General features: G+C 46.9%; 1 protein-coding gene across 1 annotated transcript in view; it reads left to right on the top strand.

The window, feature by feature from the left end:
• The first annotated feature begins 3,119 nt into the window (after positions 1–3,119).
• The window catches only part of mxra8a (matrix-remodelling associated 8a), a 19,163-nt gene continuing 8,621 nt past the window's right edge, over positions 3,120–13,661 (top strand). Inside the window, 5 exon segments of the mRNA XM_048254219.1 lie at positions 3,120–3,335; positions 3,603–3,704; positions 4,792–4,982; positions 4,984–5,188; positions 5,259–5,315. Of these exon segments, the coding sequence (XP_048110176.1) occupies positions 3,131–3,335; positions 3,603–3,704; positions 4,792–4,982; positions 4,984–5,188; positions 5,259–5,315 (760 nt within the window). The 5' untranslated portion in view covers positions 3,120–3,130.

The following is a 13,661-nucleotide window of genomic DNA, read 5'->3' as shown; positions in this document are numbered from 1 at the left end:
TGGCGCTAGATAAATACAAATTATGTGTGTGTGTGTGAGAATATGGCCCCTGGTCTCTAACAGCACTGCAATGCTGGCAAATGGATACTACTGCAGAAACTGTGTGTGTGTGTGTGTGTTTATGTGTATGAGTTTGAACCAAGGACTGAACCCCCAAACACACCACACACACACACACACACACACACAAGCTCAGTGATGACTTCCAGAGCTTTAGTCATTTGAGGAGTGGTCACAGATGGTCAGACAGCTGTGGTGAAAGAATTTTGAGATTTGGGAGACAATAGAGTACATAAACTCTGTGTGTGTGTGTGTGTGTGTGTATCTGTGTGTGTGTGTGTGTGTATCTGAGTGTATCTAACCCTAACCCTAACCCTAACCCTAACACTAACCCTAACCCTAACCCTAACACTAACACTAACCTGTACTCTTTATTTTTCTTCCTCTTAGTTTCATTTATTTTCCTTTGAGAGACCAAGTGTTTTACATGAGTGTGTGTGTGTGTGTGTGAGTGAAAGAGAGACAGAGAGAAAGAGAGTGAGTGTGTGTTTGTGTGTGAGTGTGTGTTTATGTATTTGTAGAAAGAGGCAGAGATGTTTTATGGGTTTGCTTATGCAAAACTGTTTACTCACAGTATACACAGGCAAGAGTGGATGTCACTCTCTGTCTCTCTCTCTCTCTCTCTCTCTCTCTCACACACACACACACACACCAATCTTCTCTGAAAATATTGTAACTCAGCAAATCTGCTGGCTTCGGTGTGTTTCCTGTTAGTGTGCGTGTGTTTGTCTGTCTCACTTATGTCATATTTTAGTAACCTAGCCCAAACACACACACACACACACACAAACAAACACACACACTCAAACACACACACACACACAAAAACACACACACACACACACACACATGCACACCCTCCATTTTCTGGCCATGTTTATGGAAATCTGTGCTCAGTGAAGGCGTTCATTTAGTGGCCTGGCATCATATTCTTCCTGTGTGTGTGTGTGTGTGTGTGTGTGTGTGTGCACCACTTGCTAACTTTCTCCTGCTGTTTCTCTTTCAGTTCTGGCTGCCCTGGTCACAGCAGGTGAGTCACCGTTAAACACAGACACCTTCTCACTGTGTGTGTGTGTGTGTGTGTGTGTTTGATTTGATTTGAAACCTTTATTTTACATTCTCGGGATTACATTGAGGGCAACCCTCTTTTTCAATGCAGCCGAGATAGAACAAGGGTTATGCATGACCAGTCGAGGCTGTGGGTAGTCTGACCAATAACAACAATAAAAAACCAGGCTAAACTAGAATATGCATAGATACACATTCTTACATCACACATATCATGTCAACACAGACACACACACAAACCTGCATACATACCCACAAGCTATAGCACAAGCATATTCACAAGCTATAGCAAATGTGGATACAAACACACATATACTGTACCTATGCACACTTTATAAGGAAGACAATAAAATGAACAAATAAATAAATAAAAGGTAAAACCAGAAAGAAAGAATTTAGAAAACAGTTTACAAACTGGGTGGGGGAGGTTTGAGGATCAAAGCCTTAAAATTGCTCTAAAGGTATTAATAGCTTCGAGAGGTTTAAGAGTGCGTTGGATTAAGTTCCAGGACATGTGAGGCATCAAAGCAGAAAGCTGACTTTGGCTCGGTGCGAGCATTGGGAACTATCCAGTAAGAAATAACTGCTGGAAGTGAGGTCTGATAAACACTTGAGTGGCAATTTAATAATAAGGAAGATGTAGGATGAGGGAGTTTACCTATGATGGCTTTATAAATAAACTGAATCCAGTGTTTAAAGCGTCTCTCAGTAAAGGGGCCAGCCAATTGTGGCGCTAGCGTGCAGTGGTGGGTGTTGTAAGAAGCACTTGTGGCAAACCTGATTGCTGAGAGTGTATATAAATCTAGGATTTTGAGAAGACATGAGAGACATTCCTATAAGCTGAGTATCACCATGGTCTAGAACAGGCATGAAAAGCGGACTCAATAATCCTTTTCCGACAGGATAGGGAGGGAAGATTTGTGTCGATAGAGAAACCCAATCTTTTGTCTCCAGCTGCTTTGCAAGGCAGTCGATGTGAAGAGAGAAATGAAGTTTCTCATCTATCCAGATACTTGGTATTTGTACACAGGAACCTGTTCAATGTTACTACCACTTAAGGTTTTCAGGTGGAGAACGCTGGGGTCTATGCCTTTTCCTCTGGAAAAAAGCTTGAATTTAGTTTTGTTGGGATTCAAGACTAGTTTGAGGCTAAAAAGAGACTCTTGCAAGGCATTAAAAGCCAGTTGCAGGCTATCAATTGCTAAATTGATAATATCTGTTGTACAATAAAGGATTGTATCATCGGCATAAAGATGGACATTACAGTTGTTAAGAGAAGAGGCTATGTCATTAATGAAAATAGTAAATAGGACAGGCCCTAAAACAGAGCCTTGAGGAACACCTTTTGGAAGAGGCAAGAAGTCAGACTTAGTGATTCCTGTTTTTACACATTGAAACCTGTTGCTAAGATAGCTCCAGAACCAATTACGAGCATTAGAGTCGAAACCAATATCTATTAGTTTTTGCAAGAGTAAGACGTGATCAACGGTATCAAAAGATTTCGTCAGATCTACAAAAAGAGCAGCACAGTGTTTCTTTCTGTCTAAAGCAGATATTATATCATTTAAGACCAGGGTTGCAGCGGTGATTGTGCTGTGTTGAGCTCTAAAACCAGACTGGTGGAGAACTAAAACAGAGTGCCCTGTAAGAAAAATTAGTAAATTAATTAATAAAAGTTAGTTTTTCTGCGATAACAGGGGCGTGTGTGTGTGTGTGTGTGTGCGTATGTGTGTGTGCACCTACCTGTGTGTGTGCGTGTGCGTGTGCGTGCGTGCGTGCGTGCGTGTGTCCCTACCTGCGTGTGTGTGTGCGTATGTGTGTGTGTGTGCGTGTGTGTGTGTGTGTGTGTGTGTGTGTGTGTCCCTACCTGTGTGTGTGTGTGTGTGTGTGTGTCCAGCTCTTGCAGTCTAGCCCAGCACCAGTGTAGTAGTGGCCATATGTACAACATCATAAGCGCCCCGCTTCTTCATGGCCCAGGCCTGCGGAGTACCACAGCCAGCGGATGGTCTGGACGCAGGACCGATTGAAGGACCGCCAGCGCGTGGTCCACTGGGACCTGTTCCGCTCGGCGCCGGACTACGCCATGGAGCGGGTTCTAGACATGTTCTCCGCCGGGGATCAGCGGATCTACAACGCCTACAACAAGAACCGGATCAGCCTGGCCAAGAGCGCCTTCACCGACGGCAACTTCTCCCTGGTCATCAAGGGTCAGTCACACACACACACACACACACACACACACACACACGCACACACACACTTTATCTCTGTCTCAGTCATATTCTCCCTGGTCATCAAGGGTCAGTCACACACACACACACACACACACACACACACACACACACACACACACACATAAACACTCAAACACATACTTTATTTCTATTATTGGTTATTTTTGTGTGTCTGTGCGTGCGTGCGTGTGTGTGTGTGTGTGTGTGTGCGTGTGTGTGTGTGTGCGTGTGTGTGTGCAGATGTTGTCTCAAGTGATAAAGGACTCTACAGCTGCAACCTGCACCACCACTACTGCCATTTGTATGAGTCCATCAAAGTCCAGCTCAATGTCACCAAATCAGGTAAGTCACACACACACTGCACACACACACACACTGACTGCGCACACACACCCACACACACACACTACACACACACACACACACACACACACGCACACACACACACACACACACACTGTTTCAAGTTCAAATTCACACACACGCTTCCATAATTATTTTGATTCATATCCTCTCTCTTCCTTTCTTCTCCTCTCTCCTCCTCTCCTCTCTTTCTCTCCTCCTCTCCTCTCCTCCTCTCTCCTCTCTTCCTCTCCTCCTCTCTCCTACTCTCTCCTCCTCTCCTCTCCTCCTCTTTCTCCTCTCTCCTCCTCTCTCTCCTCTCCTCCTCTCTCTCCTCCTCTCCTCTCCTCCTCTTTTCTCCTCTCTCCTTCTCTCTCCTCTCTCCTCCTCTCTCCTCCTCTCTTCTCTTCTCTCCTCCTCTCTTCTCCTCTCCTCTCCTCCTCTCTCCTCCTCTCTTCTCTCCTCTCCTCTCTTCTCCTCTCTCCTCCCTCCCTATAGCTCTCCTCCTCTCTCCTCTCCCCTCTCTTCTCCTCTCTTCTCCTCTCTCCTCTCTCTCTCTCTCTCTCTCCTCCTCTCCTCTCCTCCTCCTCTCCTCTCTTCTCTCCTCTCTCTCCTCCTCTCTTCTCCTCTCTCCTCCTCTCTTCTCTCCTCTCTTCTCTCCTCTCTCCTCCTCTCTCCTTCTCTCCTCCTCTCTCCTTCTCTTCTCCTCTCTCCTCCTCTCCTCTCTCCTTCTCTTCTCCTCCTTTATGTCCTCCTCTCTCTCCTCCATCTCCTCTCTCCACTCCCCTCTCTGTCCTCTCCTCTCCTCCTCTCTCACTCTCCTCCTCCTCCTCCTCTCCTCCTCTCACTCCTCCTCCTCTCCTCTCTACTCCTCTGTATATATCTCTCTTCCTCTCACTCTCTCTCCTCTCTTCTCCTCCTCTCTCCTCCTCTCACTCCTCTCCTCTCTCCACTCCTCTCTTCTCCTCTCCTCTCCTCCTCCTCACTCTCTCCTCCTCCTCCTCTCCTCTCTCCTCCTCTCTTCTCCTCTCCTCCTCTCCTCCTCTCTCTCCTCCTCTCTCCTCCTCTCTCTCCTCTTTCTCTGCAGCGCGTAAGGAACGTAAGTTCTGGGATGGAGAGAAGGCGGTGTTTGTGGTTCTGGTGGGTTCCACGGTGGTTCTGCCGTGCGTGAACCGCCGGAGCATCTGGACGGACGGCGGTGGTGAGCAGCAACAAGTGGTCCCATGGGACGGCAGTCTCCTAAGCGTCCCAAGTCCACGAGCCCAGCGGCAGTGGTGGACCTGTCACCGCGTCCGGCCCGGCGCCGCCCTCTGGGCAGCTGTTCCTCCGGCGCGCAGACATCACGGCCGAGGCGTTTGCGTACGGCGACTTCTCCCTCGAGGTGTCGGACCTCAGCGCGGCTGACCAGGGCCTGTACTCCTGCCACCTGCACCACCACTACTGCGGCCTCCACGAGAGACGCATCTTCAGGCTGACCGTTACGCCTGCGCTGCCCACACACACACACACACACACACACACACACACACACTCAAGCTCCTGCTCCTGTTCCTACTCCTGCTCCCACTCAGCCCAGCAGCCCGTCACAAGCCCTGCCCAACAAGGACCCCAGTAAGACCATACACACACCCACACACACACTCACCTGCACACACCTGCACACACTCACCCGCACCTGCACACACACACACACCTGCACACACTCACCCGCACCCACACACACACACACACACACACACCTGCACACACTCACCCGCACCTGCACACACACACACACACCCGCACACACACACCTGCACACACTCACCCGCACCTGCACACACACACACCTGCACACACACACCTGCACACACTCACCCGCACCTGCACACACACACCTGCACACACACACCTGCACACACTCACCCGCACCTGCACACACACACCTGCACACACACACACACCCACAGACACACTGCACACACCACCAGCACCTGCACACACACACACACACACACCTGCACACACACCCGCACAGACACACCTGCACACACTCACCCGCACCTGCACACACACACACACACACCTGCACACACTACTCAAGACTTCCTGCTGGGCCACGTCATTACCTGCACACTCACCCACTCCTCACACACACACCTGCACACACACACACACCCACACACACACACACCCGGCACACACACACACACACACACACACCCGCACACACACACACACCTGCACACACTCCCCCGCACCTGCACACACACACCTGCACACATCTGCACACACACACACACACACACACCCTGCACACACTGGTGAGCAGAGAGGATAGAGAGGAGAGGAGAGAGAGAGAGGAGAGGAGAGAGAGCATATGAGAGGAGAGAGACATGAGGAGAGAGAGAGAGAGATATATATGGGAGGAGAGAGAGAGAGAGAGAGAGCATATGAGAGGAGAGAGAGAGAGCATAAGGAGAGGAGAGAGAGAGAGAGAGAGCATATGAGAGGAGAGAGAGAGAGAGAGCATAAGGAGAGAGAGAGAGTATATGAGAGGTGAGAGAGAGAGAGCATGAGAGGAGAGAGAGAGACATAGAGAGTGAGAGAGAGAGAGAGAGAGAGTATGAGAGAGAGAGAGAGCATATGAGGAGGAGAGAGAGAGTATATGAGAGGAGAGAGAGAGAGAGCATATGAGAGGAGAGAGAGAGAGCATAAGGAGAGGAGAGAGAGAGAGCACATGTAGGCAGAGAGAGAGAGAGAGAGACATATGAGAGGAGAGAGAGAGAGCATACAGGAGAGGAGAGAGAGAGAGAGAGAGAGCATATGAGAGGAGAGAGGAGAGAGAGAGAGAGCATATGAGAGGAGAGAGAGAGAGAGAGAGAGCATGAGGAGAGAGAGAGAGAGAGCATGAGAGGAGAGAGAGAGAGCATATGAGAGGAGAGAGAGAGAGCATATGAGAGGAGAGAGAGAGAGCAGAGAGAGAGAGAGAGCATATGAGAGGAGAGAGAGAGAGGAGAGAGCATATGAGAGGAGAGAGAGACATATGAGAGGAGAGAGAGAGAGCATATGAGAGGAGAGAGAGAGAGCATATGAGAGGAGAGAGAGAGAGAGAGAGCATATGAGAGGAGAGAGAGAGAGCATATGAGAGGAGAGAGAGAGAGAGAGAGGAGGAGAGAGAGGAGAGAGAGCATATGAGAGGAGAGAGAGAGAGCATATGAGAGGAGAGAGAGAGAGAGAGCATATGAGAGGAGAGAGAGAGCATATGAGAGGAGAGAGAGAGAGCATATGAGAGGAGAGAGAGAGAGCATAGGAGAGGAGAGAGAGAGAGTGAAGGAGAGGAGAGAGAGAGAGAGAGCATATGAGAGGAGAGAGTATATATGAGGAGAGAGAGAGAGATAATAAGGGAGAGGAGAGAGGAGTACAAGGAGAGGAAAGAGAGAGAGAGAGAGAGTATAAGAGAGGAAAGAGGAGAGAGAGCATAAGGAGAGAGAGAGAGAGCATATGAGAGGAGAGAGAGAGAGCAGAGGAGAGAGAGAGAGAGCAGAAAGGAGGAAAGTAGAGGAGAAGAGATGAAAGGAAAGATGAGAGCAGAGAAATGGAGAAAAGAGGAGAGAGAGAGAAAAGAGGAGAGAAGATGAGAGGAGAGAGAGAAAAGAGGAGAGAGAGAGAAAAGAGGAGAGAAGATGAGGAGAGAGAGAGAAAAGAGGAGAGAAGATGAGAGAGCAGAAAGAGGGAGAAAAGAGGAGAGAAGAGGAGAGGAGAGAAAAGAGGAGAGAAGATGAGAGGAGAGAGAAAAGAGGAGAGAAGATGAGAGACAGAAAGAGGGAGAAAAGAGAGAGAAGATAGGAGGAGAGAAAGCCACTATTGAAGAATGTGGGAAAGCTATTTTCTTTTTGGTTCTCAGATATATTTAGTGTGTGTGTGTGTGTGTGTGTGTGTGTGTGTGTGTGTGTGTGTGTGTGTGTGTGGTGTGTGTGTTCTGGAAACGAGACTCTACTGAAGGTTCTCAGGAATCCTAAAGAATAACACCCACACACACACACCACACACCACACTACTGTGGAGAGAATTAGAGAAGAAACGAGAGAGGAGAGGAGAGGAGGAGAGGAAAGGAGGAGAGAGGAGGAGAGGAGAGGAGGAGGAGAGGAGGGGAGGAGGAGGAGAGGAGGGGAGGAAGGAGGAGAGGAGAGGAGGAGAGAGGGAGGAAGAGGAGAGGAGGAGAGAGGGGAGGAAGAGAGAGGAGGAGAGGGAGGGGAGGAGAGGAGGAGGAGGAAAGGAGGTGGAGGAGAGGAGAGGAGGAGAGGAAAGGAGGGGTGGAAGAGAGGAGAGGAGGAGAGGAGGAGGAGAGGAGGGGTGGAAGAGAGGAGGAGAGAGGAGGAGAGGAGGGAGGGAAGAGAGGAGAGGGAGAGGAAGGAGGGAGGAAGAGAGGAGAGGAGAGGAAAGGAGGGGAGGAGAGAGAGGAGGGGAAGAGAGGAGAGGAGGAGAGGAGGGGAGGGGAGGAAGAGAGGAGGAGAGGGAGGGAAGAGGAAAGGAGGAGAGGGAAGGAGGGAGGAAGAGGAGAGGAGGAGAGGAAAGAGGGAAGAGAGGAGAGGAGAGGGAGGGAGGGGTGGAAGAGAGGAGAGGGAAAGGAGGAGAGGAGAGGAGAGGAAAGGAGGAGAGGGAGGGAAGGAGAGGAGAGGAGAGGAGAAAGTGGAATGGTAAGAAGAAGAGAGAGACAGAATGAGTTCACCATCTCATCCCTTGAGGGATACCACACACACACACACGATGTGAGCAAGAGAACAACATTTGCAAAGCTTCATCTCCAGCTTCTAACACAGCCCAGGAGGAGCAGTGTGTTTTGTCCCAGTGTTTCTGTCTGTTTCACTGTGTGTGTGTTTGTGTGTGTGTGTTGTGTGTGTGTGTGTGTGTCTGTGTGTCTGTGTGTGTGATTGATGTGTTATGATATGGAGGTTTGTTGTGGAAACCTGTGATTGTGATTAGGTCTAACTGTGTTTGTTCTGGCTGAAGTTGTGTGTGTGTGGGGAGGTACATGTGACAATATGACATACATAGATAGATAGATACTTTATTGATCCCCAAGGGGAAATTCAAGGTCTCAGTGGCATACAGACATCACACACAACATGCACTTACAGCAGAAAAAAAGTCAAATAAGTATAATAAAACTCCACTGCACAATAGAAGATAAAAAAATACTAAATACTAAATACACTAAATAAACATGCTTCACGGTATACCAGAGAATCTAGAGAGTGAATGATGTGTGTGCTTCTGTGTGCTATAGTGTGTGTGTGTGTGTGTTTGTGTGTGTTGTTTAGAAGCAGGACATGTCCAGCATCTGTGTGTGTGTTGTTTAGAAGCAGGACATGTCCAGCATCTGTTCTACATCTGGACATCTGCTCCAGTTGGACTACAGGAGGAGCCTCTTACATTTGGGTCAACCCCACCCCCCTACCTCCCTCACACACACACACACACACACACACACACACACACACACACACACACACACACACCACACACACACACCAAATATGTTGGCCCATTCCTCTGGCTTGTTGCCGATAACAGCGGAAAGACCAGTCTGGAGATAAAACACTCAAATATGCTGTGTGTGTGTGTGTGTGTCTGAGTGTGTGTGTGTGCGACTAGGCAGACATGTTTGTGTGTACATGTGTTTGTGTGGCTGTGTGTATGTGTGTGTTTGTGTGGCTGTGTGTGGCTGTGTGTATGTGTGTGTGTGTGTGGCTGTGTGTATGTGTGTGTTTGTGTGGCTGTGTGTATGTGTGTGTTTGTGTGGCTGTGTGTATGTGTGTTTTTGTGTGACTGTGTATATGTGTGTGTTTATGTGGCTGTTTGTATGTGTGTGTTTGTGAGGCTGTGTGTGTTTGTGTGGCTGTGTCTGTTTGTGTGGCTGTGTGTATGTGTGTGTGTGGCTGTGTGTGTATGTGTGGCTGTGTGTATGTGTGTGTTTGTGTGGCTGTGTGTACATATGTGTTTGTGAGCGTATGTGTGTGCACGGCTCTCTGTGTTTATGTTTTATGTTTTGTGTGTGTGTGTGTGTGTGTGTGTGTGTGTGTGTGTGTGTGTGAGAGAGTGTGCTGAGGGGAAGTGTTGAGCTTGACTAATTCTTGTCCCACTGTAACATTAAGCTCCTTCCTGAGAGACAGCAGGCCAAACTAATCAATTATCCACCCAGCGCTGACATCAGACCCGAATAATGCATCACCCCCATCAGTAGCTGCAGTGCCCGTGCGGGTGTGTGTGTGTGTGTGTGTGTGTGAGTGGGTGAGGTGTGTGTGTGTATGTGTGCCTGTGTGTGTGTGTGTGTGTGTGTGTCTGTGCGAATGTATGTGTGTGTGTGTGCCTATGCAGGTGACCAGTCCTCCTCTGTGTGTGTGCCAGTGTGTGTGTATGTGTGTGCCTGTGTGGGTGTGTGTGTGTGCCTGTGTGGGTGTATGTGTGTGCCTGTGTGGGTGTGTGTGTGTGTGTGTGTCTGTGCAAGTGTATGTGTGTTAGGGCTGGGACAGGACAATCGTCCAGCGTCATCGATGGCGCCGGCCATAAAAAATCGTCGACTCAAAATATGAGCATCGATTCGTCAAGCAACGTGTGCTGCTAAATATTTTTAATCTTAGCCTACACCTTCAGTGTTTTCCATACATTGACTTATCTGTGGCTGGGCACCACAAAATCAAAACCGGCCACCACACGTTGATGTTCTATGTTGTAGGCCTACTATTTAAATTAAAGATAAGATAAAATAATTTCATTGAGCTGCACTTTTTACTCCTTGGCCTTTCCTCGCCCCCACTCTCTCTCTTGAGCCCGCTGCTCCTCCTCTGCATGTGCATTTAACAAGATATTCGATTGTTGAAGGATTGTTGTTGCCACATAGAAGCACTGCATAGAACACTGTGGGCTAAATTGCTATTAAATCCGCTTAGCATCGTGACCATGCTGCGCAAATTTGTTCAAAACTGTGCATTAAAGTTGAAGTAAACTCTGTTTAGGTCTTATCACAGCATAGTACATTGAGGAGACTAAACTAAGTTAAGTTACAGTATGCAATCAAGCAGTATCTCAAAGCTAACGTTAGAATACTGTTTGGATGTCAAGTTTAGCATGCTTACTTGCAGCTGCTTGTTTTCGTTATGCAGGGCTCATTTTATTGACTCTGAATGTTTGCAAAATCCAGATGTAGGCTAAATGGAAAAGTGTTTTCCAAGACTCAAAAGTGCTTGTCCAAAGGAGAATTACGAAGCGTTATTTGAACTACGTTATGAATTGCATCCACACATCAGCAGCCTTTTAACTGTGTTAATGTTAATTGCAAGGATTCCCACACGAATGTCTTAAAATGACAGGCACTCAATTGACATACACTACTGAACTTTATTGAATGTTACCTCTGACTAAGAATGCATTACTTTGCACTTGTATAGTCTTTTATTTTGTAATCTTAAAAGCAATAAAGAATTCATGTTTTTTCATTCAGATATGTAAATAAACATGTAGAAGTTGCTATTAGTGAATTAATGGGGAGATAATCGATAATCGAATCGAAATCGAATCGGACTGAAAAAATGAATCGTTAGATTAATCGATGCATCGAAAAAATAATCGCTAGATTAATCGTTTAAAAAATAATCGTTTATCCCAGCCCTAATGTGTGTGTGTGCCTATGCAGGTGGGTGAGGTGTGTGTGTGGGTGGGTGAGGTGTGTGTGTGTGTGTGTGTATGTGTGTGTTTGTGTGGCTGTGTGTTTGTCTGTGTGAGAGAGAGAGTGTGCTGAGGGGAAGTGTTGACTAGAGCTTGACTAATTCTTGTCCCACTGTGTGTGTGTGTGTGTGTGTGTGTGTGTGTGTGTGTGTGTGTCTGTTGTGGTTTAGTTAATGTTAGGTGGTGACATAATAACCAGTTACGTGCCAGCAGCCAGGTGGACACCTCATGTCTTTAGTGTATAACTGTGTGTGTGTAGGCATGTGTGTGTGTGTGTGTTGATGAGTGTGTGTGTACGCCTGTGTGTGTTGATGTGCGTGTGTGTGTACGCCTGTGTGTGTTGATACGTGTGTGTGTTGATGTGCGTGTGTGTGTACGCATGTGTGTGTTGATGCGTCTTCATTGTAAAGTTACAGTCTCATCTCAGTGCTAGGTGATGACTATAATCTGGCTAAGTGTTTATGTAGCGGTCTAAATGCCCCCTGTGTGGGTTGGCTGCTGGGGTAGTTGGGTCTAAATGCCCCCTGTGTGGGTTGGCTGCTGGGGTAGTTAATAATAATAATAATAATAAGCTTTATTTGTATAGCACCTTTCATACACAGAATGCAGCTCAAAGTGCTTTACATTTGAAGCATGTAACACAATAATAGTCAGTCATTATCAATCACTTTTCTTCATTGCTGGGGCCGTTTATGATTCACTCAGCAACATATCAAAAATATAGAAAATGACATGTCATAAGACTGGCAGCCTTAACCCTCTTACCCCCCACAAGCCGCCATATGGCAACTGTGGCAAGGGAAAAACTCCCATATTCAGGAGGAAACCTTGAGCAGAATCTGACTTAATAGGGAGCCCATCTGCTTCTGGCTGGCTAAGCCCTCCAATAGCAGCAGATGTAGAATAATCTGAAAAAGTAGTCTACAGGATAAGATGAGTTAACTAAAAGCTTTCCTGTACAGGTATGTTTTCAGATCTTTTTAAAATATTTACTGAACTTCGCCTGCTTGATGTACAGAGGTAGGGTGTTCCATAGTTTGGGGGCATAATGGATAAACGCAGCTTCTCCACTTTGTTTGTGGAGCACTTTGGGTGCGATTAAAAGATTAGAATTGGATGATCTAAGTTTCCTTTGTGGTTGATAAGATATTAAAAGCTCAGAGATATATGAAGGTGCTATGCCATTCAGAGCTTTGTAAGTAATTAACATAACCTTAAAATCAATTCTATAGGAAATAGGGAGCCAGTGCAGTTCAGCCAACACAGGGGTGATGTGTTCTCTTCTTAGTCTTAGTTAAAAGTCTAGCCGCAGAGTTCTGTATGAGTGCCAATTTCTTTAGATGTTTTTGGGAAGACCAGTGAAAAGTGCATTGCAGTAGTCTAACCTGCTAGTGATAAAAGGCGTGAATTAGTTTTTCTGCATCTTGTTGAGTTAAAAGGGCAAGACTTGTTGGCCGCAATGTTTCTCAGCGGAAATAGGCTGTCTGAGTAACTTTACTGATATGGGACTTAAAACTTAACTCTGCATCTAAGATGACACCGAGGCTTGTTACTTTTGGTTTGACCTGGTGCCAAGTTCCCCAGATTACTAAGAACAATGTCTCGCTTTAGTTTTGGTCCAACCAAAAGTACCTCTGTTTTGTCATCATTTAGTTTCAAATTTTTTTTTTGCTCATCCACTGATTAATGGAGGTTAGGCATGCAGTGAGGGAGCAAAGGCCATCTGGGTTAGTTGGCTCCACAGAAAGATACAATTGGGTATCATCTGCGTAGCTGTGGAAGTTTACATTATGCTGACTTATGGCGTTTCCCAATGGAAGCATATATAGGAAAATAGCAGGGGACCAAGGCAGCTCCCTGGGCCACACCAAAAGGCAAGTCATGTTTTTCACATACATGATCTCCTAGACTGATATAAAAATCTCTGCCAGTAATGTAGGTTTGAAACCAGTTTAGAGCATTATCAGAGACCCACCCCTTCCATAAAGCGGTGAATTAGGATGCTATGATCAATGGTGTCAAATGCCGCACTCAAATCCAGAAGAATAAGGATTGAGACTTTGTTTGAGTCAGTAGCCAGTCTGAGATCATTGACTATTTTACTAGAGCCGTTTCTGTGCTGTGATTTGATCTAAAACCTGATTGGAGGATACTGTTTTTCGTTGAGGAAGGTATTTAACTGATTACAAATGACTTTTTCAAGTACTTTGCTCATAGTTGTAGTGTATAGTTGGGTCTAAATGCCCCTGT

Source organism: Alosa alosa, chromosome 10, assembly GCF_017589495.1.
Source record: "Alosa alosa isolate M-15738 ecotype Scorff River chromosome 10, AALO_Geno_1.1, whole genome shotgun sequence".
Classification (NCBI taxonomy): Eukaryota; Metazoa; Chordata; class Actinopteri; order Clupeiformes; family Clupeidae; genus Alosa; species Alosa alosa.
Note: the sequence above shows the minus strand (reverse complement) of the source record. Positions and strands in the feature narration are given on the sequence as shown.